This window comes from Dama dama, chromosome 18 (assembly GCF_033118175.1).
Source record: "Dama dama isolate Ldn47 chromosome 18, ASM3311817v1, whole genome shotgun sequence".
In the NCBI taxonomy this organism is placed as follows: domain Eukaryota; kingdom Metazoa; phylum Chordata; class Mammalia; order Artiodactyla; family Cervidae; genus Dama; species Dama dama.
Window position 1 is genome coordinate 74,236,619 of NC_083698.1, and position 26,653 is coordinate 74,263,271.

Consider the following 26,653-nt stretch of genomic DNA (forward strand, 5'->3'; position numbering starts at 1 on the left):
GGCATTATGAAACTCTTTCCATCATGCCCTCAGTATAGCTTCGTGCCCACTGACAGCTTGGACTATCCTGGAAGCTTTGCATTAACCTATGCTTCTAATGAAGGGTCTTAGGGTACCTTTCCTGACCCCTTTGCTGAGTTCCAGGTTCCCTGTTGTCCAGTCTCAGCCGACATCAGCGGCACTCTAAGGATGTTCTTCTTGTTACCCTTCACATGGCCTCTGGGGACCTGCCAACAGAGGGCAATGCAGGGGCACCTGGCTGGAAACCTTACCTGAGGCCCAGCCAAGAGCTTGGCTGGAGCTGGAAGATGAAGAAGGAAATCTTCTCCATTTCCATGCTGGAGGACGGGTTGGGTCTTCTTTCAAGGGTCCAAATCTTGTAAGAATTTGCTTTGTACTATTGTAAGGTCGGACATGATTGAGCGACTTCACTTTCACTTTTCACTTTCATGCGTCGGAGAAGGAAATGGCAACCCACTACAGTGTTCTTGCCTGGAGAATCCCAGGGACGGTGGAGCCTGGTGGGCTGCCATCTATGGGGTCGCACAGAGTCGGACATGACTGAAGTGACTTAGCAGCAGCAGCAGCATTGTAAGGTCACTGTGTCAAATACCCAGAACTTCCATTTAACTGGTCTTGATGTTTTAATGCGTTTTTTACACTGAGTTTGCCTATATTTTTCTCCAATTTGGAAACTGACAGTGATTATGCTGTTAAAAAGGGTTAAGTCTAATTGTAGATTATTTTTACTATTATTTTTTCCTATGTTCCTATACTCTTTCTTTTATTGTTTTTCCCTTCTATTATTGTTTGTTTTTGTTTTTAGGTTTTACATAGTCTATTCTTGCCCCTCTGAAAAGTGTTTCATATTTATTCTGTCCTTTACTATTCATCTTTTCCTTTGTTAAAGGCTGAGTCAGACCTTAAAGGCTTAGCTTTCACTAGAAATTTGTGTTCTTTGTTACAGAAAACTCATAGTGTAAAGTAAGTCTCTTTTCATCAGGGCTAACTATTCATGTAGAGAGAGAAAAAAAGACTGACAGATTTTAAATATAAGGAATAGGAGTCCCATGAAAACGCTTTAAGTCTATGGGCTAAAATGGATAGATTTTATATAAAACTAGGAGTGTTTCCTGTATGTCCTTCTCTGGTAGAGGGTGAGGGTGCTGTCCTTTTCCCCAAGGAGGTGGGACGCATAAGATAAAATTCTCTGCTTATAGTACGAGTTCTCTGGTTTGGATTTTAGGCTCGTTGGCCTTGAGCAACCCGGGAGAGACTGACATTCATTCTGGCAAAGGTTAAAGACAATTAGCTCCTTTTTCCTTTTTGTCTGCCCTCTTCCCTCAGGTAACAGCTGTCACTAGCAATGGGCCAGATGCTGCAGATTCTGGGTTTGCTTGGAAAGAGGGAAACAGGGCTTAGGCTAGCAGCTGCCGCCATGGATTGAGGCATTGCTTGCATCTTCCAGATTTGGTGGGTTTTGCAGTGTTCTTGAGTACTATATCAACTCTGGAGCTGGGGCAATTGTGATGCATGAGATTTTGTGAGGGAGTCTGTACTTTTAACATATTATCTGGATTCTGAATTCTTTCCTAGCTGTCCAAAGCTGGTATGGACAGTATAGCTGGCATTATTTGAAAATGGCCTTAGAGTTGACTGTCAGCCAAGACTGACCTGTCTTGGCTAATGTCAGAGAAGTCCTGAGGGTGACCTCTGAACTGGCCCCAGGCTGGTACACGGTGGCAGTGATAAGTGTCTTGGAAGGCACACATGGCATGTGGGAAGGATGTCTCTGCCCTCTGTGGGTCTCCATCCTCACAAAGAACCCTACAGCTTTGCATGACCAAAGACTTGGCTGAAAGGCTCAGGGGGTCAAGAGAGAGAGGTATAAGCTCAGAATGAAGTAGAAAAGGGGGAAATCCCCCTTCCCACTGTTCTTCTAGCATCCACTTCCCTACCCTCAAACAAGGGAGGAGGTGCTGTAGTGTTTAGTCAGATTTCTAGTGTGAACCAGGCTATGTTCACTAGAGAGCAGAGTTGTCTGCTTTGAAAGGTGGTGCCTCTCTGCCGCCTCCTTATTCCAAGAAGCTGGGTAGGTCAGTCAACTCTTCTCTTTGTGGTATCTTCCTGCCGTGTGTCTGACCAGGGGCCACCTGGCTTCCACCCTCCATTTCTGTTTCCTTGTCTCTATAGTGACAGCTCAGGGGCCCGAGGTAGGAAAGATGAGACATGATGGCTGTCTCCTTTGAGCACAAGTCTTCTGCTTCTTGCACAGGCATTTTGAGCACTAGCTTAATTCATTCATTCATTAACTGAACAAATATTGTGTATTAATGCATGTATGTGGAGTCTAGAAAAATGGAACAGATGACCAATTTGCAGGGCAGGAATAGAGACAAAGACAGAGAGAATGGAGATGCAGGCACGGGGTGTGGGGAGGGGGGAGTAGGACAGATTGGGAGGTTAGGATTATCACACACTGCTGCCCCTGCTGCTGTTTAGTCGCTAAGTTGTGTCCAACTCTTTTGCGACCCCAAAGGCTATAGCCCACCAGGTTCCTCTGTCCATGGGATTCTCCAGGCAAGAATACTGGAGTGGGTAGCCGTTTCCTCCTCCAGGGGATTTTCCCGACCCAGGGATCGAACCCCATCTCCTACTTAGCAGGCACATTCTTTACCACTGAGCCTCCTCCAGGGACGCCCTATACATACACTACCAAGTGTAAAATAGATAGCTAGAGGAGACCTGCTATACAAGCTCAGGGAGCTCAACTCCATACTCTGTGAAGACCTAGATGGGTGAGATGGGTGTGGGAGGGAGGGAGGTTCAAGAGGAAGGAGATATATGTATACGTATAGCTGATTTACTTCATCATACAGCAGAAACTAACAGAACATTGTAAAGCAATTATATTCCAATAAAAAAACAAAAAACTTTTTACTAAGCCCCTCCAAATGGAGATGCTACCAGCAGTAACAACAAAAACAAACCTTTAAAAATGTTATCTTTGCCAAAATTATGGATGACATTTGATATTTTTCTCATGTTTCTACAGGGAATAAGTAATATTTTTAAAAATGAGTACACAAATTGGATTCATACATACATAACAAGTACATTGAAATGGAGGAGATTCTGAATTTATGTGGGAGGAAGTGGTTGAAATCTTGGATAGGCTCTGTCTTCTAGTTTGACTTTATAGCTTTTATGGTGGCGTCTATGGAGCTCCCCACTTGGAATCATCTGGAGAGGAGGAAAGCCATACATTAATCATCTAAAATTTCCTTCCTCTAGTCAAGGATTTGCTCAGTCCAGTGATACCTTGGTTCCCACTGTGATGCCCAAACAATTTACCCACCAATCACTCTGGGAGGTAAAGCCCCAGCATGGACTTCAACTTCAGAGTTCTATCTAGTGTATTACCTAACATCCAACCCTCCAAAGGACTGGAACTCTACATTGAACCTCCACTTGAGTGGTGGGAGCCCTTCTGGCCAACTTTAGTCTTATCAGGACATCATGGTGGCTAAAGAGCAGGTTTGGAGGTCAGACTATCTGGGTTCAAGTCTTGGCCCCACTACTTGTTTGTTACTTGTGACTCTTGGATCAAGTGCTTTATATTCTTATACCTCAGACTCCTTATCAGAAAAGGGAAAAATAACATCTGCCACCTAGGATTTTCATGAAGAATAAATGGAACAAGATGTCTGAGGCACTCAGCATGGTGCCGTGCACATTGGGAAAGCTCAGAGATATTTAGCTGCTGCTGTTATTGTTCTTATTCCTCTATTCAGGACAACAGCCTTAATCCAAATGACAGCCCAGAGATGAGATCTTGTGAGCCATGCACAGATTCCCCAGGGACAAGTACAGGCACCTTTCTGGGATGGCTGGAGTCACCCTGTGCCCATCTGCTGTGTCTAATTGGACATTATGGTAATGAGCTTGCCATGTCCTTCAGACACCTGGCTGCAGGTCCAGACACAGAGTCTTAGTTAGGTCAGTTTCCCTGTCTGCCCCACATACTCTCCTGCCAATTTGGCCTCTGTCTGCCCTGGTCTGCCACAGGCCTTTATGAGAAAGCTACTGTTCCTGTCTCAAAGAGATTTTAAACATTTTTATTAGAGTATAGTTGCCTTACAGTGTTGTATTAGTATATGTTGGACAGCAAGGTGAATCCGTCATACATATACACAGAGCCACTCTGTTATAGACTGCCTTTCCCTTTAGATCACCACGGAGAATTGAGTAGAGTTCCCTGTGCTATACACTAGGTTCTCATTAGTTATCTATGTTATACATAGTGTCAATAGTGTATATATGTCAATCCCAATCTCCCAATTCATCCCACCCCTTTTCCGCCTCCTTGAGGTCCATATGTTTGTTCTCTACATCCGTGTCTGCTTCTGCTTTGTGCACAATATAGGTTCAATTGTACCATTTTTCTAGATTGCACATATACGCATTAACATACAATATTCATTTTTCTCTTTCTGACCTACTTCACTCTACTATGCTCTCCTTATTTTACTGAAACCCTCTCTGGAGGCAGAGATGTGGAGGGGCCTCTGCAGCCCTGGTTGTTTCTAGATCCTTGTGTCTGTGATTTAAAGAGATGCATTCTGTGTATAGAGTGGCTTTGAGAGGGACAAAAAGAATCTGTTTTGTAGAGTTCTAATTTGACTCTACCATGTCTGTATAGTTAAAAATCATGAGTTCTTCCTGTTTCTTCTCCTTTCCCTTCTGATTCAGAAAAGAGTCACTGTAGAATGGGAGTCACTATAGAATAGTCAACACAGAACATTTTTTCCTTCTCTCTCTTAGGTTCCCAGCCTGCCCACCCACACTTCTGATCCGAAGTCCATAGTAGGTCAAGGGCTTCTAGGGAAGTCTGGACTCCTTAACAGTTCTCTGCATCCTCTTCCTTCCAACTCCTCATGGACCTCAGTTCATCAAGCATCCCTTCTGTGTCCTGCATCTCCAGTATCCCCATAGATCCTCCCCTGGGGCTGATGAGCACAGCAGATAAGGCTGGTTCAAATCCCAGCTCCACCACTTGCCACATCAGCTACTATGTCTCAGACTAAGTTTTGTCCTCAAATGCAATGGTGATAGCACTCACCTCATGGTACTCTTAGCAGCATAAAATAAAAGGCTATATTCAGACTATACCACAAGGTTACAATAATCAAAACAGTATGGTACTGGCACAAAAACAGACTTATAGATCAATGGAATAGGATAGAAACCCGAGAAATAAACCCATGCTCCCATGGTCAGTTAATCTATGACAAAGGTGGTGAGAACATACAGTAGAGAAAGGCAGTCTCTTCAGTAAGTGTTGCTGGGATAACTGGATAACTGCATGTCAAAGAATAAAATTAGGACATTCTCTAACATCATATATAAAACTAAACTCAAAATGGATTAAAGACCTAAATGGAAGATCAGATACTATAAAACCCCCCTAAAGGAAAACAGGCAGAACACCAACGAAAATCACAGCAATATTTTTTTTGATTCATCTCCTAGGATAATGGAAACACAAGCAAAAATAAACAAATGGGACCTAATTAAACTTAATTAGGTTGCACAGCAAAGGAAACCATTGACAAAACAAACAGGGGAAAATATTTGCAAATAATATGACTGAAAAAGGTAACGTCTAACACATATAAACAGTTCATACATCTTGACATCAAAAAAACCCCAAGCAACTTGTTTTAAAAATGAGCAGAAGAGAGGGAGGGAACATATGTATACCATTGGCCAATACATGTTGATGTATGGCAGAAGCTCACACAATATTGTAAAGCAATTATCCTTCAATTAAAAATAAATAAAAATTTTAAAAAATGAGCAGAAGAATTGAAAAAAATAGACAGTAATTCAACAGACACATGCACCCCAATGGTCATAGCATCATTTCAACATAGAAGCCAGAACAGAGTCATAGAGCCTCCTAGGCCCAAGGGAAGGGGACATGGACCTAGCCTCTTGATGAAAGGAATGTCAAAGAATTTGTGGTCATACTTAATCCTCCTGACTTGATGATCTCTCTTCCTCCAGCTCCACCTTCGACTCCTTCCTCCTCCTTCTCCTCTTTCTCAGAGCTTCACCTTCAACTTTCACCTCCCATGCCTTCATGCCTTTGCAGGCGCTAGAATGAGCTCTCTACCACTTGGCCGCCAAAGCCAGTCCTTCCTTTCCACTGGCCAAGTCCACCCACTGGCTTCTTTTACCTGTGGGTGGTGATTAACCCTGGGCCCCAAAGCCAGGTTGGGTGGTCTCCTTCACTGATATAGGACACAGTAAGAAGTACGTTTTTGTCCCCACTCCTGGAAAGTAAAAACCTTGGAGGGCAGGGACTGAGCCTTCACCTATAGATCAGAGTCCCTAGATACCAGTCCAGCCCACAGCACGCCTCCAGCACTGTAGGAGTCAAGAGAGGTGGGTGAGGCTGTACGTGCTCTTACTGAAACGGCAACTCAAGTTAATCTAGAAAAGTCTCATTGTGGTTTTCTAGGGCCCTGGTCATTTATTTAAGGGCTTTCATCTCATTGGGAGAGTCTGACACATAACCAGTTAGAAGTCAGAACCATCTGTGTCGCTGCAAATCTGAACTGAATGATTTGATTGTATCTTTCTTAGCTGTTTCCTGTAACAATATTTAGTCACTATTTAATGGTCTGATATTTAATCTATGGACGGAAGATGAATTTTGATGCCTGTGGGTGTAATGGACTATTTGGATGTGGTAAGAGATGACTGCATACAGTCTGGCTTCTCACCTTGGGTGGGCTAAGGATAGGCCTGTTATGTGTGTCCCCTCACTCCTATGTCCCATCTTCCCATATGGATCCCTGCGCCCGCACTGCCATACTCCATTGCCTCGTTGGCCCCTTTCAGTCTGAACTGCTGCACCTTTAGGTTGGCCTCTAGCAGCCCAGACATTATTAGTGTATGAATATTTCCAACCATTTCACTCTGATCTCCTAAAGAGTGAGTGAGTGTGTTTTTGGTGGCCTGGGCTCCTTTTTCTACCACTCCAGAGGCTTCTCTCTAGTAAGATGACTTCATTTAGCTTTTTAAAGCAAAACATGCAGGAAACAAAGAAGGGAAGAAAATCAGCATGAGTTTGAGCCAAGCTTACAAAGTTCAGTGGGGGAGGGAACACCAGCGGAATTGTGTGGTTAAAGGACACAGGTGAAAGAGGAAATGCATTTTAGGAGTGTTGCTGTGAACTGCATATTCTTTTCTCAAGATTTAAGAAATACAAGTAAGGTCATAACCTATATTGAAATTACTTTATGATTGTGTAGGGTGCAATTTTGAGCATGGTTTCCCTTTAGGATAGTGTGAACCTGGATGAGCGATGGGGGTAGTTATGATATAATAACTATAATGGGGGTATAATTCCATGGAATTATGTAATAAAAATCTAGTGCATGCATGCTCAGTCATGTTTGACTCTTTGTGACCCCATGGACTGTAGCCTGCCATGCTCCTCTGTCCATGGAATCTTCTAGGGAAGAACACTGGAGTGGGTTGCCATTTCCTACTCCAGGGGATCTTCCTGACCCAGAGATGGAACCTGCATCTCCTGCATTGGCAGCAGATTTTTTAACCACTGTGCCACCTGGGAAGCCCCAAAATAAGGTGGCATAATAATCAAATGCCCAGTATCATGCAAATATTTATGGAGCCACACTGCTTCTAAAGAACACCTGTGAAGCAGCATGATCACCACAAGGTTATATAGATAGGGAGAAAGAAAGGTAGATGTGTCTTCTAGTTCTGCCTACAAAGAAGTAGACTTTCTTAGAGCCTATGATTCAAATATTTATTGCAATATGAAAGGAGACAGCTCCTTGGAAAGAAGAAAACAGTGACTGAAAATGGCAGCCCATAGTGGAGTTCTTAGCCATATCAGTTCTAAAAAACAGAGCAGTCTTGGTGGAAACACATCCGGATTCAAATAAAAAGCTATAACAACATGTCATCTGAACCATCTGGATTGTTGACCTGGCAGGATCCCTGTGGCTAAACTGGGCAGATCTAGGGAAACTTCTGGCTCCAGCAGGGCTTGTTCTGGCTCTTCTGTATCGCTGGCACTGGCCAGAAATGCTAACAAGGGGGAGTCAGCTGGTTCTCCTGGAGCCCTGCTTTTCCTTTGGTGTCCTTCAGTCCCCAACTCTGGCTGCAAAGGATTTCCCCAGAGGAAACCCTCAAAATAAGCCACTCAATTCACAGTTGTCAACAAGGACCACTATGTCCATTCCCAAAACAGAAAAGCATCACAACCTCTCATTCAAAGCTTCCTTACTACTAGACTGCCTACCTGGCTATACTAAACATGTGCCTGGCCCCCTCAGGTGTGCTTTCTCAGTCTTCATGGGCTCATTGTGGAGACTGTGCATTAACTTCATTTTACAGGAGAAGGATCAAAATCTCAGAGTATAAGGGCCATTGAGCCCACAAGCCTCTCACTTGAAGCCACCTGCTGAAGGGTGGAGAGAGGAGGCAAACTCCATCCCTGACCTGTGTAAATTTCATCTCACCATGCTTAATGGGTGTTGTTAAAAACTTTGTTAATCAACTCTACTCAAATACAAAAAAATTGAAAAAAACCCAAAAACTTCAGAGCAGGACTAGGTGTTTAGATTTCTATTATGTGTAATCAAGGAACACTGTGTTGTTGTTTTTTGTTTAATTTGGGAGGAGGAAATTATGAAAGAGGATTTGGAAATGATGTTCTGAAAAGGGGTTTTGATGTTCACTCTTCTGACAAATGCAGAGTGATGAAATCAGAGCAAGCAGCAGTCAGGACGTGAATCTGAAAGCGGGTGCAGAGACAGAGAAGGCTGAATGTGAAGGTGTGAGCGTGAGGCAAGGCAGGACCTGGTGATTGGTGGTACTGAGGGGGAACGGGAAACTGCGGCAAAACAGAGCAGTCAAAAATGACTGCAGATTTCTAGTTTAGGCCTGGACAGCTGTGAGAAGGCAGCGATCATGACCATGATCATGTGACTTGACCCAAAGATGGCTGGAGAAAGGAAGTCCCTTTGGGAAAAATTCTTTTGGCCATAGTCAGCGGTCCTTCCAGGCCTCCCATGCTGTTCTTCCTGCCACCCAAGGGAAGCGACAATGAACAGGGAGCTACTATATAACTGGTCTGGGCCAGAGACCAAAACAAAGATACCTTCCCTGTAAAATCACCCTCTCCTGGCAAGGCAAGAAGGATTTCTGAGGGACTTCTTTTTTTTTTTTTTAATTAATTTTTATTGGAATATAGTTGTTTACCAATGTTGTGTTAGTTTCTGCTGCACAGGAAGGTGAATCAATTATACATATACATATGTCCACTCTTTTTAAGATTCTTTTCCCATATACGTCATTATAGAGTATTGAGATGAGTTCCCTGTACTACACAATAGATTCCTATTAGTTGTCTATTTTATATATAGTAGTGTGTGTATGTTGGGCTTCACTTGTGGCTCAGCTGGCAAAGAATCTGGCAATGCGGGAGACCTGGGTTTGATCCCTGGGTTGGGAAGATCTGGAGAAGGAAAAGGCTACCCACTCCAGTATTCTGGTCAGGAGAATTCCATGGACTGTATATAGTCCATGGGGTCACAAAGAGTCAGACACGTGAGTGAGTCAGTCCCAATCTCCCAATTTATCCCTCATCCTGCTTACTCCCCTGGTAACCATACATTTGTTTTGGGAGCACAATGGTCAACAAGGACTGTGGGAGCTCCTCCTGAGGGCTTGGGACTGGGCTGCTGAGCCAGATTGCACACATTAAAAAATAACATTTGAGGACTTCCCCAGTGGTCCTCTTTGCAATGAAGAGGATGCAGGTTCCATCCCTGGTCTAGAACTAAGTTCCCATATGCTGTGGAGCAACTAAGCATGTATGCTGCAGCTACTGAAGCCTGCGCACTCCTGAGCCTGTATGCTACAACTAGAGACTATGGGCCTTAATGAAAGATCCTGCATGATGCAACCAAGATCCCAAGTACTCAACAGGGCGAAATAACTAAAACATAATTTAAAATAACATTTGAGTTACTATAATAATACAACATTGTAAGATTTTGTCAGGATAGTTTTTGTTGTTCAGTTGCTCAGTTGTGTCAGACTCTTTGAGACCCTATGGTCTATAGCACACCATGCTTCCCTGTCCTTCACCATCTCCTGGAGCTTGTTCAAACTCATATCCATTGAGTCGGTGATACCATCCAACCATCTCATCCTCTGTTGTTCCCTTCTCCTCCTGCCTTCAATCTTTCCCAGCATCAGGTCTTTTCTAATGAGTCGGCACTTCACATCAGGTGGCCAAAGTACTGGAGTTTCAGCTTCAGCTTCAGTCCTTCCAATGAATATTCAGGGTTGATTTCCTTTAGGATTGACTGGTTTAATCTCTTGGCAGTCCAAGGGACTGTCAAGAGCCTTCCCCAACACCACGGTTCAAAGCATCAAACCTTTGGTGCTCAGCCTTCTTTATGGTCCAACTCTCACACCCATACATGACTAAAAGAAAAACTACAGCTTTAACTAGATGGACCTTTGTTGGCAAAGTAATGTCTCTGCTTTTTAATATGCTATCTAGGTTGGTCATAGCTTTTCTTCCAAGGAGTAAGCATCTTTTAATTTCATGGCTGCAGTCACCATCTGGAGTGATTTTGTTCAAAAAAAAAAAAAAAAAAAAAAGTTCAAAAAATTAAAGTCTGTCACTGTTTCCATTGTTTCCCCATCTATTTGCCATGAAGTGATGGGACTGGATGCCATGATCTTAGTTTTTTGAATGTTTTTCACTCTCTTCTTTCACTTTCATCAAGAAGCTGATTAGTCCTCTTTGCTTTCTGCCATAAGAGTGGTGTCATCTGCATATCTGAAGTTATTGATATTTCTCCCAGCAATCTTGATTCCAGCTTGTGCTTCACCCAGCCTGGCATTTGCATGATGTACTCTGTGTATAAGTTGAATAAGCAGGGTGATAATATACAACCTCATCATACTCTTTTCCCAATTTGGAACCAGTCCGTTGTTCCATGTCCAGTTCTAACTGTTGCTTCTTGACCTGCATACAGGTTTCTCAGGAAGCAGGTAAGGTGGTCTGGTATTCCTGTCTCTTTAAGAATTTTCCACAGTTTGTTGTGATCCACACAGTCAAAGGCTTTAGCATAATCAATAAAGAAGAAGTAGACATTTTCCTGGAATTCTCTTGCTTTTTTCTATGATCCAATTGATGCTGGCAGTTTGAACTCTGGTTCCTCTGCCTTTTCTAAATCCAGCTTGAACATTTGGAAGTTCTCGAGTCATGTACTGTTGAAGCCTGGCTTGAAGAATTTTGAACATTACTTTGTTAGCGTGTGAGATGAGTGCAATCGTGTGGTAGTTTGAACATTCTTTGGCCTTGCCTTTCTTTGAGACTGGAATTAAAACTGACCTTTTCCAGCTCCATGGTCACTGCTGAGTTTTCCAAATTTGCTGGCATATTGAGTGCATCACTTTCACAGCATCGTCTTTTAGGATTTGAAATAGCTCAGTTGGAATTCCATCACCTCCACTAGCTTTGTTCACAGTGACGCTTCCTGAGACCCACTTGACTTTGCACTCCAGGATGTCTGGCTCTAGGTGAGTGATCACATCATTGTGGTTATCTAGGTCATTATATTGAGTTAGACAAGGCTGTGGTTCATGTGATTAGATGGGTTAGTTTTCTGTGATTGTGGTTGTCAGACTGTCTGCCCTCTGATGGAGAAGGATAAGAGGCTTATGGAAGCTTCCTAATGGGACAGACTGGCTGAGGGGGAAACTGGATCTTGTTCTGATGGGCAGGGCCATGCTCAGTAAATCTTTCATACAATTTTCTGTTGATGGGTGGTGCTGTGTTCCCTCCCTGCTATTTGCCTGGGGCCAAACTATGATGGAGGCAATGAAGATAATGGTGACCTCCCTCAAAAGATCCCAGGCATGAACTGCTACACTCAGTGCCCCCAACTCTGCAGCAGGCCACCACCGACCCATGCCTCCACCCGAGACTCCCGGACACCCACAGGCAAGTCCGGGACAGTCTCTTGTGGGGTCCCTGCTCCTTTCTCCTGGGTCCTGGTGCACGGGGTTCTGCTGTGCCCTCCCAGAGCCTATTTCCCAGGGCTGTGTAAGTTCTGGCAGCGCTATGGTCGGGTTAATGGCGCCCTCCTCCAAGAGGGCTTATGCCATAGCCAAGTCTGCTGCACCCAGAGCCCGTCCCTGCGGCAGACCACCGCCGACCGGTACCTCCACAGGAGACTCTCAAACACAGATCTGTCTCAGTCTCTGTGGGGTCCCTGGGTCCTGCTGCGCACAAGGTTTGTTTGAGCCCTCTGAGCGTCTCTGGCAGGAACAGGGTTTGATTCTAAATGTGAATTTGCCCCTCCTACCATCTTGCTGGGGCTTCTCCTTTGCTCTTGGACGTGGGGTATCTCCTCACAGCCGCTCCAGCGCCTACCGTCTTACTGGGGTTTCTCTGACTTTGGACGTGGGCTATCTCCACAGGGCCGATCCAGTAAAGTGCAGCCGCCATTCCTGACCTTGGACGCGGGTTCTCTCTTCATGGCTGCTCCAGCAAAGCATGGCCGCCGCTCCTGACCTTGGACCTGGGGTATCTCTTCTCAGCTGCTCCAGTGCCGCGCAGCCACCGCTCGCCTTGGCTCATTATATATAGTATAGCTATACTCATTATACTCATATAGCTCATTATATATAGTATATACAGGGTCATGATATATAGTATAACTTTTGTATAGTTCTTCTGTGTATTCTTGCCACCTCTTCTTAATATCTTCTGCTTGTGTTATGTCCATACTGTTTCTCTCCTTTATTGAGCCCATCTTTGCATTAAATGTTCCCTTGATATCTCTAATTTTCTTGAAGAGATCTCTAGTCTTTCCCATTCCATTGTTTTCCTCTATTTCTTTGCACTGATCAGTGAGGAAGGCTTTCTTATCTCTCCTTGCTATTCTTTGGAATTCTGCATTCAGATGGGTGCGTCTTTCCTTTTCTCCTTTGCCTTTTGCTTCCCTTCTTTTCTTAGCTATTTGTAAGGCCTCCTCAGACAACCATTTTGCCTTATTGCATTCCTTCTTCTTGGGGATGGTTCTGATCACTGCCTCCTGTACAATGTTATGAACCTCTGTCCATAGTTCTTCAGGCACTCTGTCAATCAGATCTAATCCCTTGAATCTATTTGTCACTTTCACTGTATAATTGTAAGAGATTTGATTTAGTTCTTACCTAAACTCTTCAACTTAAGTCTGAATTTTGCAATAAGGAGTTCATGATCTGAGCCACAGGATAGGTAAAGCTAAAATTTCACTAATTCTTTCTTTTGTCAGTGCTAAAATTTGCATCTTTTTTGTTCTCATATTACAACAATTATTATCATAGTCACACAGCTAGGTGCCCTCTAGGAATAAATTATGTCACAGAATAGGGAAGAAGTCAGGAGTTATTTTCTTTCATATTTTATCATGCATTTAACTCCTTGGAGAGTCCAGAAAATATTTGTTTTGAATGTTTCTAATTTGTTAGTACTTTAAAAATCTGACTTAATCAGGCCTTCAAAAAAACCACATAAATTAATGTTGTTGTTTAGTTGCTCAGTCATGTCTGATCCTTTAGCGACCCAAGAACCGCAGCCCACCAGACTCCTCTGTCCATGGGGTCTCCCAGGCGAAAACACCGGCGTGGGTTGCACTCTCCTCCTCCAGGGGATCGTCCTGACCTAGGGGTCAAACCCGAGTCTTCTTCATTGCAGGCGGATTCTTTACCACTGAGCCACCAGGGAAGCCCTATGTAATAGCTATTACCTAACTCTAAACTGAATCATAACTCCAAAAGACATGTGTTATTAAAACAGATTCCAGGTAATCAGTGATATACCTCCACTCTCATAAAAGTAAACACTAGAAGGAAAAAATAAAGAGAAAAATGGACGAAACAAAGCTTTGTTATTATTCTAATTTCCAGGTAAAATGCCCTTCTGTTATACTTCAAGATTTAAAATCTAGCCAATTTTCAAAGTTTATAAAATTATTTTTATTTTAAGAAGCAATAATTTGCCAATGAGATTAACGTGTTTATTACTACCTAGAGACTTCAAAGAGTCTTATTTTTGATTTGTAACAAAAACATCTCTATCCTTCTGGATAATGGCTTGGGAGTCCGTATTTTTATATGGCCTGGATTCTACATTTTTATATTATAGCAAGAAGATCTTTGATTTGCATATGCTTTGATAGCCATATTAGAACATTTTGTACATCCAATCTCTTCCTGTTCCTTAATTTGGCACTTGTTCTATAAAACAATTTTGAAAATGCAAATTACTTTACATTAAAAATACAAATTCTTATGGCATATTTTATACAATCTTAAAGCACTGACTCCTAAAGCTATAATTTATTATTACATTTTAATTTATTTGATTTATGTGTGTGCCTGAGTGAATATTCCAATTATTTGCAAACTCAATTAAGCTTTGTCTTGATAAATTTTTACCTTTTGACAAATTATGTTACACTTGTGCAGAAAACTACATTCCTAGTATATTGTTCATTCATTTGATATATTTGCAAAATGGAAATTCATCCATTTTCCAAAAGACTGAGATATTTTCAGTCCAGGAGGTATACTGGGAAGTGAGATCTTTCCAAGTTTGTACTTGAAAAAATGTCAGTTCTCTAAAGTGCTCAACATTTAGTTATTTTGAATATGACATGGCAAGTCAAACATTTATTCCAGGACATTACAACTTCATCGAGTTTGAATACTCTTTCACTCAATAATAATAATATTTTATATATTTTATAGAGATGATTTTATTTAAAGTGTATCTTTATACAACTGATGAAGACAGTTATGTTGAATAGTTTGTTATTTGAACTGAACATGTAGGAAATGTTCTGTCACAGAAATCTTGGAGAATTGCTTTGAAAGGAATGGTACCAGTACTAAATTAATTTACACACAAATCCCTTTTCATATTGGTTCATGCAGAATGAAGACACAGTTATGAGATTTCATGTATCCTGAGACTTCATGTATCCTTAACACTTATTTCCTTGACTCTAAAAAGATAAAAAATTGCAAGTTGTGTTCATGTCTGATACTGTATTTAGACCTTAAATTATGTCTTCTCATTTAGTTAAAATTCAAAAGAAGAAAATGGGTGTGTCATAAGAAAGGACTCTTCCACCAGACTTCCAGTGTAGACTAGGACTGTACAGTCAATGATGGTGTCGAACATTTATTATATGACATATTTCTAAGAGAAGGCAATGCATCACAGCAAAGAACAAAAGCAGCTGCATTCTGCTTCAGCCCTAGCAACAGGAATGGGAAAGTACTCACGTTCCACAAAGTAGGAGCTGGCATCAATCTTCCAAATGATCTGGCCCCGATGAGAGCCATTCACTCCACGGTTCTTATAGTCCAGGAAGTTTTCCGACAAGACCTCATCTATATTCCCAGGAAAGGGAGAAAGCAGAATAGAGAAACATATTAGCTAACAGAATTTTTAGAAAAAAATAAAAGATTTGCATTTCTTTGATAATGAGTGATGTTGAGCATCTTTTCATGTGTTTGTTAGCTATCTGTATGTCTTCTTTGGAGAAATGTCTGTTTAGATCTTTGGCCCATTTTTTGATTAGGTCATTTATTTTTCTGGCATTGAGCTGCAGGAGTTTCTTGTATATTTTTGAGATTAATCCTTTGTCTGTTTCTTCATTTGCTATTATTTTCTCCCATTCTGAAGGCTGTCTTTTCACCTTGCTTATAGTTTCCTTTGTTGTACAAAAGCTTTTAAGTTTAATTAGGTCCCATTTGTTTCGTTTTGCTTTTATTTCCAATATTTTGGGAGGTGGGTCATAGAGGATCTTGCTGTGATTTATGTTGGAGAGTGTTTTGCCTATGTTCTCCTCTAGGAGTTTTATAGTTTCTGGTCTTACATTTAGATCTTAAATTACACGCCAGTCAGAATGGCTACTATCCAAAAGTCTACAAGCAATAAATGCTGGAGAGGGTGTGGAGAAAAGGGAACCCTCTTACACTGTTGGTGGGAATGCAAACTAGTACAGCCACTATGGAGAACACTGTGGAGATTCCTTAAAAAACTGGAGATAGAACTGCCATATGACCCAGCAATCTCACTCCTGGGCATACACACCGAGGAAACCAGATCTGAAAGAGACATGTGTACCCCAATGTTCATCGCAGCACTGTTTATAATAGCCAGGACATGGAAGCAACCTAGATGCCCATCAGCAGACGAATGGATAAGAAAGCTGTGGTACATATACACAATGGAATATTACTCAGCCATTAAAAAGAATACATTTGAATCAATTCTAATGAGATGGATGAAACTGGAGCCCATTATACAGAGTGAAGTAAGCCAGAAAGATAAACACCAGTATAGTATACTAACACATATATATGGAATTTAGAAAGATGGTAATGATAACCCTATATGCAAGACAGAAAAAGAGACACAGATGTACAGAACAGACTTTTGGACTCTATGGGAGAAGGCGAGGGTGGGATGATCTGAGAGAACAGCATCTAAACATGTATACTATCAAGTGTGAAACAGATCGCCAGTCCAGGTTGGATGCATGAGACAAGTGCTTGGGGCTGGTGCACTGGGATGACCCAGAGGGATGGGATGGGGAGGGAGGTGGGAGGGGAGTTCAGGATGGGCAACACATGTAAATCCATGGCTGATTCATGTCAATGTATGGCAAAAACCACTACAATACTGTAAAGTAATTAGCCTCCAACTAATTAAAGTAAATGTAAAAAAAAAAAAAAAAGAAAAAATAAAAGAGCAAAAGATATTGATGCTACCTCCAGCTCAACAGCAGAAAAAGCACCTGGAGTTACAGAAACAGAGAGTAAGAGGTGTTCTCAGGTACCATCTGGATCAACCCCTTTTTAATCCAGAAATCTCCTTCCTACTCCTCAGCACTCCTGGCAAGTGCTCATGCTCAGTTGCTGAGTCATGTCCAATTCTTTGAGACCACATGGACTATAGCCCACCAGCCTCCTGTATCCATAGAATTTTCCACATCAGTGGAAAATACTCAAGTGGGTTGCCATTTCCTACTCCAGGGGATATTTGTGACCCAAGGATCGAACCTGTCCCTCTGACATTGGCAGGCAGATTCTTTGTCACATCTGGCTGGTTCTTGAATGCCCCAGAAACAGAGAAATCATTGCTTCTCTGGCAGTTCATTTCCCTTTTGAATAGTTCTTATATGTGTAGAATCTCAGTGCAAAAATCTTTCTGCTAATGCTCATTAACTGGTCCCTATTTGGGTCTGAGAATGAGGCATAAAGAAGACATCTAAGCATACTTATTATCTGGGGCCCAGTTCCCATGGGCTCCATCTTTTATCATCTCTTCTCCAATCTGGACACCCATCATCATCCAATACTTGGGACCCATCCATGAATTTATCCATCCATCTATCCATCCATCCATCCATTCTTCATGCAGTCATGTATTCATCTGTTCATTCAACAGATACTTATTGAGATCCACCCATCTGCCATGCTGGGAAAGTGCAGGGGCCATGGTGTTGAGCAAAACCTTTCTGAACTAAAATTTGCAAACAATTGAAGACACAGATTTTATACTGAGTAAAGAAATAAATGCATTATTACAACTTGCAACAGGGGGGGAGAAGGAAAAGAACAGAGTGCTCTGACAAGAAGCTACAGGAAGGGAGGGCAACAGGAGGTTGAGGGACAGATGAGGGATGAGAAAGCGCCACCAGGGTAGAGATGGAGGATGGAGTAAGGTCTCCATGTGGTGTCCAAGCCTGGAGCAGGCAGAGTCTGCTCGTGGAAGCACTGAGAGGAGCTGGGGGTGGGGGAGACTGTGCTTTTTCCCTCCTGCCCTTCCTCTGCTTGTCATATTGTAACCCATCAATGTCCTTCTTAAAGCTGGTGTCCAGAGAGCAAGGCAGCATCCTTGGAGAGGACAGATCCATAAAGACGTAACCAACTGCTTCTTCCTTGGTTCCAGACATTATGTTCTCAGCACAAAAACAGTGATATGAATTTTACCTTAATCTTTTATGGGGCCCTTGCAGTTTCCACTTTACCAGAAAGAAATCAATGGAGCTAAATGGATCTGAAGCTGTGAGAAATCCATGTTTTGAGACTGCAAATCCATCACAGTGGCTGGGGAAACAACCAGAACTCAGGGGTTTCCGAGAACAGACCCAGAACTTGGATTCTGCAGACAGGGGCTAGGTCATGGTAGCTATTTTGGCAACTGAGCTTCACTCTGTGCATCTGGCCAGAATAGGGAAATAGGGATGAAGTGAAAAGAGAGCAGAGCTTGTGGCTAAGGGACCCAGCTCCAAGGACCTGTGTGTCATTTACCAATAGTGTCATTTCTACAGCTGCGGGTTCTCATCTACAAGGGGGCAGGTGATAACTGGGGTCTCGCTTGGGAGGATTACATGAGCCCACCAGTAAACTTGCTTGTGACCTGCTAAGTCGACTGCACATTTTCAGCTGCCTCTTCCTTGGCAAAGACAATCAGGCAGAGCAGCATTGTCTCTGCCTCATTAATAGCAGGAACTGTTTGTATCCCTTGGAAAATCACTTGTTTGCAAAATTTGTCTGTCTTTGTAATCACAGTGTATGCTCACAGCCCTGTTTGGGTTACTAAGATGATTGCATAATATGTCTTTTACAGTAATTGCCTCATTTCTGCAAAAGAAATAAAAAAGGCATAATATTTCCCTAGTTCCCTGGGTCTTCGGTACCTGGATAGAATTTGCCTCATTATGGCAATTCTCCAAGGAGAGGTATTTTCCTGAATTTATCCACTCTGATCACCAGAATAGTCACTTTAATTGTTATGGTCAGGTATCCACATAGAATAACACCTAGAAAGGGAGTGTTCCTTTAGGTACTAGGTAAATATATATTGAGTATTTCCTCCACTTACCACGCTACACCCTTGGGATATACTGCTGAACAAGACAGAGCCTATGTTCTCAGGAAGTTCCTAATAGATTTGAGGAATTTTTTTTTTCAAGAACACAGGCAATTTCTTTAGAAGGCTGTGGGTATAAGAATGGGCTAAATATCGAACCACAAGGGAACAAATGAAAAAAGGATGGGGGTGAGTAGGTGGGAAAATCAGAAAAGGCTGCAGAGAATGGTAATAACACACATTTTAAAGAGACAAAGATACATTCCATTGTACAGGTTAAACACATATTAAGAGATTGCCAATTGATCCTGACAAGCATCCCATTCCCTTACAGTAACTGTAACACTTCATAGCAAGTATCACACAAGAGAAAGAAAAGTCTGTATCCTTGCCCAGACCATCTGTGCTGAGTGGTCAGCTCCCTTCCCCAAGGCATGTACTGCCAACTGTCAGAAGTTACTAGTCTTTGCTTGGGAATCCAGGTGTACTGTCAGGATCAGATGCAGGAAAACAGAATCAGACCAGATATTTTATGCAGTAAGGGACTTAATGCAGAGAATTAGGTATTAGAAAGATTGAGGCACAGCCGCAGCAACTGCCTCTCCACCTGCAGTAAGAGTGACCAGCCAGTGGCAAGCTGAGTAGGTTACTGCCACTACTACATGGCTGCCTGCGGACACCCAGGAAGCGAGGGAGGAGATGCTAGGGCATTGTGACAGAAAAGCTTAATTTCTCAGAGCCATGCTTGTGGCAGCCACAGACTTAACATCAGGAGGAACCACCAGCTCACTTCTGCCTTCCCAAAGATGCACAGGTGCATTTAAATGAAGGGAGCAAATTTGCACCTGGAAAATGGTTGCACAGGAGTCTGGGGAATGTAACTTTTAGGGACCAGGGTCTGCACTAGAGGAAGGCACTGGAGAAGAGAAGAGGACTGGGATGGAGGAGGCCAAGCCATGCCCTCCACCAGACTGAGGAATGGCAGCCCCCTTGGTTTCCTACAACCAACCGAGGTGCTTTTTTCTGCATCCTTCGTCGGGGTGCAAGTCTTTGTGGAAGTGTTTATTTGATTACAGGGATATCTACAGCTGCCTTGAGGCAAGTATTTAGACCATTACTAGCTACTTGAGCTTAGGCATTATATTTAATCCCTCTGTGTCTTTGCTTCCTCACTACAAAAGGGGGATAATATTAATTCCAACCTCAAAGTCTGCTGTGAGGAATAAATGAACTAACAACAGAGGTAATGGTCTAAGAACAGTGTCAGGCATCTAACAAGCAGCTATTTGTATTTATAGTCTGGGCTAAAAATAGAGCCCTTTATGGCAAAGCTCCATGATACTTAATGTGCAAAACCATTAATAATAGTCTGCAACATTAGCTTGTGAAAGTGAAGTTGCTCAGTCATGTCTGACTCTTTGCAACCCCACAGACTGTGTAGCCCACCAGGGTCCTCCGTCCATGGAATTTTCCAGGCAAGAATACTGGAGTGGGTTGCCATTTCCTTCTCCAGGGGATCTTCCCGACCCAGGGATCAAACCTGGGTCCTCCACATTGCAGGCAGACGCTTTACCATCTGAGCCACCAGGGAAGCCTCTGAAACATTAGCTTAGGCTAGTACTATTAAAATTTTTCTCATCACTCATTTTGTACAAAACATATAGAGGTATATTAGGTTTCTCAAAAAAAGACTGCATTTGCTGGTTGATACTTATTTCTTCTAGTATGAAGCATCATACCTCCTGCTCCACAATTTATTACAGAAAAAAGACCCTTGCAAGTTATTAAAATTTTGAATCAGAAAGTTCCAGTGAAGCTTACAGAAAGAAGCACATCTAAGAAACAAGGACTGCATTTGTCTTCAAAATGCTTTGTCTTCCAAATGAAAACTGTAGCTATGCTTCCGACATTCCAATCTATAAAAGAAGAGTATATTATCGCTGTTGAGAACAGAATGGGCAAGGGAGCACAGAATAAAGGGAAGCTGATCTACTCCCTAAGCCTACCAGAAAAAATATAGCGTACCTTCCATTTCCCCGAAGAACTCACATCTTCTGATAATCAACCTCGGAAAAGTCTCCAAGGTCCTCCCACTATCACTAGACTATGAGTTTACTAAATAGTAGGCCAGGAGGTCTGGGGAGACTCTACTTGCCTTTCACACTACTAAGCGAAGGTTGTAGTTCTCTCCTTCTCTCATTCCAGGAAGGGAATCTGAGGATAAAGGATGGGGGAGGCCCTAAAAATAAATGCCACTCTTTTTTCCTGAAACTTTCCCTCAGATTGTTTCTTTGAAACAGTATTCTAACTGGTGGTACCAAAATTGGGAAGCATAGTTTCAACTCTTTGTTTTGGCTGTGCCTTGTGGTATGTGGGATCTTAGTTCCTCAACCATGGGTCGAACCCATGCTCCCTGCATTGGAAGCACAGAGTTTTGACCACTGGGCTTCAAGGGAAGTCCCCCCTTCAGCTCTTCTATATTCTAATAGATTGCCTGCTATAAAAAAAAAAAAACTTAAAATATAAAGAATATAAAAAGAAAAACTTAAAAAATAAAACTCTATAGAAGAAAAAGTGCTTTAAGAGCTGATGCCCATAGGAAGCATTCTGGGAGTTTCTGTGTGCAGATGTCTAGTTAAAGAGACAATTTTGACTTTCATCTTAAAACTTTACATTTTAAGTCTCAGCACATTAAATTTTTCTTAAGGGCAAGGACTGGGTTTCTGTACTTATTCTATAGCTTCCTATAACTGCTATTGTTTGGTTTTCCACAGTGGAATATCTCACAGACAAATATTGAAGACAAGAAAGGGTTTCTTACTCAAGAAATATAAAAAATGCTGGGTTAAACTAAATAAAGCATGTTGCTTATACAAAGCTTCTCAAACCTTTAATACATATTGTGAGTCTAGAGTGTGGCAATGTAGGCAAATTTTTCCATTCTTATTGAACCCTAGAACTACGGCCTCATGGAATGACAACTGAGATACAATGAAACTGATGTGTAGGATATGGGTGCTATTCACATGGCTGTTACATTTGGCCTTCATCCATCATTGTATTATCCTACTATGGTTTATGATTTTTGGTGAAAAAATGGATTAGGAAGCTGGAAAATCTGATTGAGAAACTCTTCTAGAAAAAGTTCAAGATATACAAGAAAGACGAATGGATACTGATGATAAAAAGGACAGTGTTGACATCTGGAAAATGAAAGTCCTAGAAGACCAAAGGAATATGAAAGCATGCTGGGTGAACTACTAGTCTCCTGGAAGAGATATTCACAAAGTTAAAAAAAACCAGTGGTTGCAAACACAGTGGTCTAGACAGGGCTCTTCAATATGGTGGTCTAGACAGGGCTCCTCAACCCTGGCACTGCTGATATTTTCAGCTGGCTGACTCTTATCTTTGTTGTAGCGGGGGATGCCCTGTGCTTTATATCCCATTTTGTATCATCCTTGGATTCTACCTTGCAGATGCCAGAAACACCCCCTACTATGTGACATCCCAAAATGTCTTGGGATATTACCAAATGTCCACTGGAGGCAAAATTACCCTTGACTGAGACTTACTTGGATTCTACCTTGCAGATGCCAGAAACACCCCCTACAATGTGACATCCCAAAATGTCTTCAGATATTACCAAATGTCCACTGGAGGCAAAATTACCCTTGACTGAGACTTACTGGTTTATGATTAAAAGAGTCACCATAACAGCACTAAAAACACATAACTTCAAAATCAACAGATCTAATGGGAAGAAGAAAAGAAGAATCCAAGAAACAGACTATACAGTAAAGTACCTAAAGATGGCAAAAACAAGTCCTAATAGAACAGTAAGTGTAATAAATGTAAATACGCTATTCTAGCAACTTAAAGGTCAAGAGATCGCGAGTTCAGAATAAAAAAGCACACAGAAAGAGCTACACTTAAAAAAAAGAAAAGATTACAAATAAAGAAAAGAAAAAGATCAAGGAAATATGAAGCAGAAGAAAACTGAGAGACTAGCAGCCTTAAATAGTTTAAAAAAATAAAAAGCAAAATTCAAGACAAAGAATAGCACAGCAGACAGAGGCATATCTGTAACAATAACCTATAAGAAATTGTAGAGGAAATAGATGTAAACATCATGAAAATCCATGCACTTAGTAATCAGCATGAAATCCACAAAATATAAAACTTACAGAAGCAAAGGCAGAGATACAGGAGCCAAAATTAAAACAAAAAGTTTTTGTTACCGATTTTGACATACTTGACTCAAAAAATGGAAGAGACAGAAAATAGAATATACAACAGGTAACTGAATTTATGTGCACGTGTGCCTAGTTGATCAGTTGTGTTCGACTTTTTGTGACCCCATTGACTGTAGCACACCCAGCTCCTCTGTCCATGGAATTTTCCAGGGAAGTATACTGGAGCAAGTTGCCATTTCCTACTCTAGGGGATCTTCCTAGTCCAGGGATCGAACCCATGCCTCCTGTGTCTCCTGCATTAGCAGGTGTTTTCTTTACCACCATGTTACCTGGGAAGCCCAAGTGAATTTATATAACTGAAGTTAAATATACATATGTACACACGGGAGAAAGAATCCTTGCTTTGTGAGGTACCCTATGAACTGAAACATGTACATATAAGTATTGTGTCCTTATTTTACAATATTTATAAATATTGAGCATGGATAGGTCACAGAAGAAGCCCTCAAAAATTAGAAAAAATCAGTTTGATCCAGGCCATAATCTCTAATCTCACACAGAAAAAGCAACCAAATCTATGGAAGAGAATGTATGTCCTCAGGCACCAGTCTGTGGAGATGCTTCAAAGATGCCATTTTAGGAAATTTTTAGTCTTAATTTCACTCTGAGTTCAGTCAGTTCAGTTCAGTCACTCAGTCGTGTCCGACTCTTTGCGACCCCATAGACTGCAGCACGCCAGGCTTTCCTGTCCATCACCAACTCCTGGAGCTTGCTCAAACTCATGTCCATCAAGTTGGTGATGCCATCCAACCATCTCATTTTCTGTTGTCCCCTTCCCCTGCCTTAAGTCTGAATTATCATCTCTTAATTTGTTGAAATGTAAATGCATGAATATACTTTAGTTTCATCATGACTTAAAGTATTGAGCAGATTCTAGCATGGTATAAGGCTAGCATAGTATATAACATGACATAAAAATGATATGATTTATTAAAATTCTAAGTTAATAAGATTGCTCAGTCGTGTCCAACTCTTTGCAACCCCATGGACTGTAGCCTACCAGGCTCCTCTGTCTACGAAATTCTCCAGGTGAGAATACTGGAGTGGATAGTCATTCCCTTCTCCAGAGGATCTTCCCAACTCCGGGATCGAACCTAGGTTTCCTGCATTGCAGGCAGATTCTTTACCATCTGAGCCACCAGGGAAGCCCCAAGTTAATAAAAAGGTTAGTTTTGCAAATTATAAGCATATTATGCCTAATTTACCTATTCAATTATATTTTCATAATGGTAATTGCATACTTATTTCATATTTCAGCAGTTTTAATAAGGGTTCCTTTCAACAGAGTCAAAGGAATGGCTATTTTCAGAAACTGATCATTCTAAAGAGGGTTTTAAGATACTCAGCTTTTTAACATATTGGAATGTAAAATGAAGAGGTGGAAAATACTTGAATCAATCCACTCTAATTAACTTAGCATTCTAATGGTTAGAGGTTTTAACAGTATCCTTCAGTTGATGTATCCTAATCCAAATATACTCTACTGTTTCCTCAGTGTGAGGAAGCCATAGGCATTGCTGAATCTTTAACCCTAAGCATAGGACTCACAGACAATTAGCTTTCACTTGTCAAAGTCATTACTGAATGAATGACTGTGAAACTATTTCCTGGGAATAGTGATGAAAACTGTATCTGCCTCTATGACCAAATCATAAGCTTCTACCCATATAATGACAATGGAGGTCTTTTTCCAGGTTCCTCTGGGTTTGGTAAGACATTTTTACATTCTATAATGTACAACTGAAACAATTGAGCACATGTTTAACAACCATGGCTAGGCTCAACAAATCCTGGGAATTAGAGTAATTTGCCATGATGCATCCAGAGACTAGTGCTACCTGACAAGTTAAATCAAGATGCAATTTAATGATCAACAGGCAGTAAGGAAGTGCACAGCATCTCATCAATTCCATTCAATGATCCTGAGAAGAAAGTTATGTTTTTTCTCCATAGCCAGGTCAAGCTGACACTGAAACCCCATATCTTTCCCCATTCTGTGCCATAGGGGAGAGAATCCTTCATCACACTCTTGAGTTCAGGAACCACCCCATAAATGAGGGCAACCAAATGTGATTTCATGGTGAAAGTAACAGTAATGCTACTATTACTGTGCTATGGCTGGCTTCCTGGCTAAAGATAGCATTAATGACTTGCTGATAGCATCAGTGAACAGGGCCACATGTCCCCTTCCAAATCCAGATATCTCACTTACTTTGGCAGAAGAAAAGTCACGTTTGTCTGGAGAGCTCTGGAAGTCAGAGTTGAGAGCATCACAAACCTGGCCTCACATGGACAATTAGATTACCCACTGATGTGGAATGGCCCATATGTGAAGTTACCCCCAAATGTCCCAAGATGTCTCCATGGTCAGCGTGAGGTCTGCCGCCAGGGTAGGCAGCTGTGTGGCCTTGGGAACCACTAACTTGGCATTTCCTCAATTGTGGAATGACAGATTAGATGAAATCACTTGAGCTCTATGATTTGCTCTTTGGCAAGGCACCGTGAATCTGGCAGATGAGTTACTAAGGACTCACAAATAATGAACTTTTAAGATTCACAGATAATTTTGGATATGGAAGTTGTTTTTGAAATGCTATGCCACCGAAAGTGTTGGCATTTTGCATTAAATCACTTCACAGTTATATATGTGTTCTACTGTGGGAAGAACAAACTGTCAAACTGAGATTCTCAAGAGGATGCACTGTGTTTACTTTTGTCTCAGTCGAAATGTCATGTTAACACCAGATTCTGTTCATTCATGGAGTTGCAGGACACTTGATACTGCTGACTCTTCCTTCCTCAAACACCCCCTCTCTCATCTTCTATGATGTGGTTGCCAAGTTCTTGTCCTACCTCTCCATCGAACCTCCACCTTCTTTTTGAGTTCCTCCTCTGCCTCCCTCTCTTTTCTGATAGTGACCTTCTGGCGCTTTATTTCTACATACAGTCCATGAGTGAATTCTTCCACTCCCAGGGATAACTACCCCAGATCTACACCTCAGCCTTGATCTAGGTCTGAGCTCCAGATTCTTTCATCTCTTCCCATGGATGAAGGTTTCCACCTCTCTCCTCTGCCATGCTCCTACTCCAACTATTCCTTGACTTGAGAAATAAATGCCACTGACACCACTACAGGAAGGTACAGCTGTGAAGAGCTGATTCAAAACCAGATTTGAGTTCATCCACCTCATTAGGATGGACCCAGATGTGTTCTTTTTTATAGCTGAGTAATATTCCATTGTATATATGTACCACAATTTCTGTATCCATTCATATGTTGATGGATATCTAGGTTCTTCTATGTCCAAGCTATTTTAAGTAGTGTTGTAGTGAACATTGGGGTACATGTGTCTCTTTCAATTATGGTTTTCTCAGTGTATATATTCAGCAGTGGGAT

At 41.8% G+C, this 26,653-nt stretch overlaps 1 protein-coding gene across 1 annotated transcript in view; it reads right to left on the reverse strand.

Annotated features, from left to right (window-relative positions):
- Positions 1 to 26,653, reverse strand: part of HECW1 (HECT, C2 and WW domain containing E3 ubiquitin protein ligase 1) — a 445,911-nt gene that overhangs the window by 210,604 nt on the left and 208,654 nt on the right. The window contains exon 3 of the mRNA XM_061165645.1: positions 15,403 to 15,510. Coding sequence (XP_061021628.1) covers positions 15,403 to 15,510 — 108 coding nt within the window. The remainder of the gene's footprint in view (positions 1 to 15,402; positions 15,511 to 26,653) is intronic.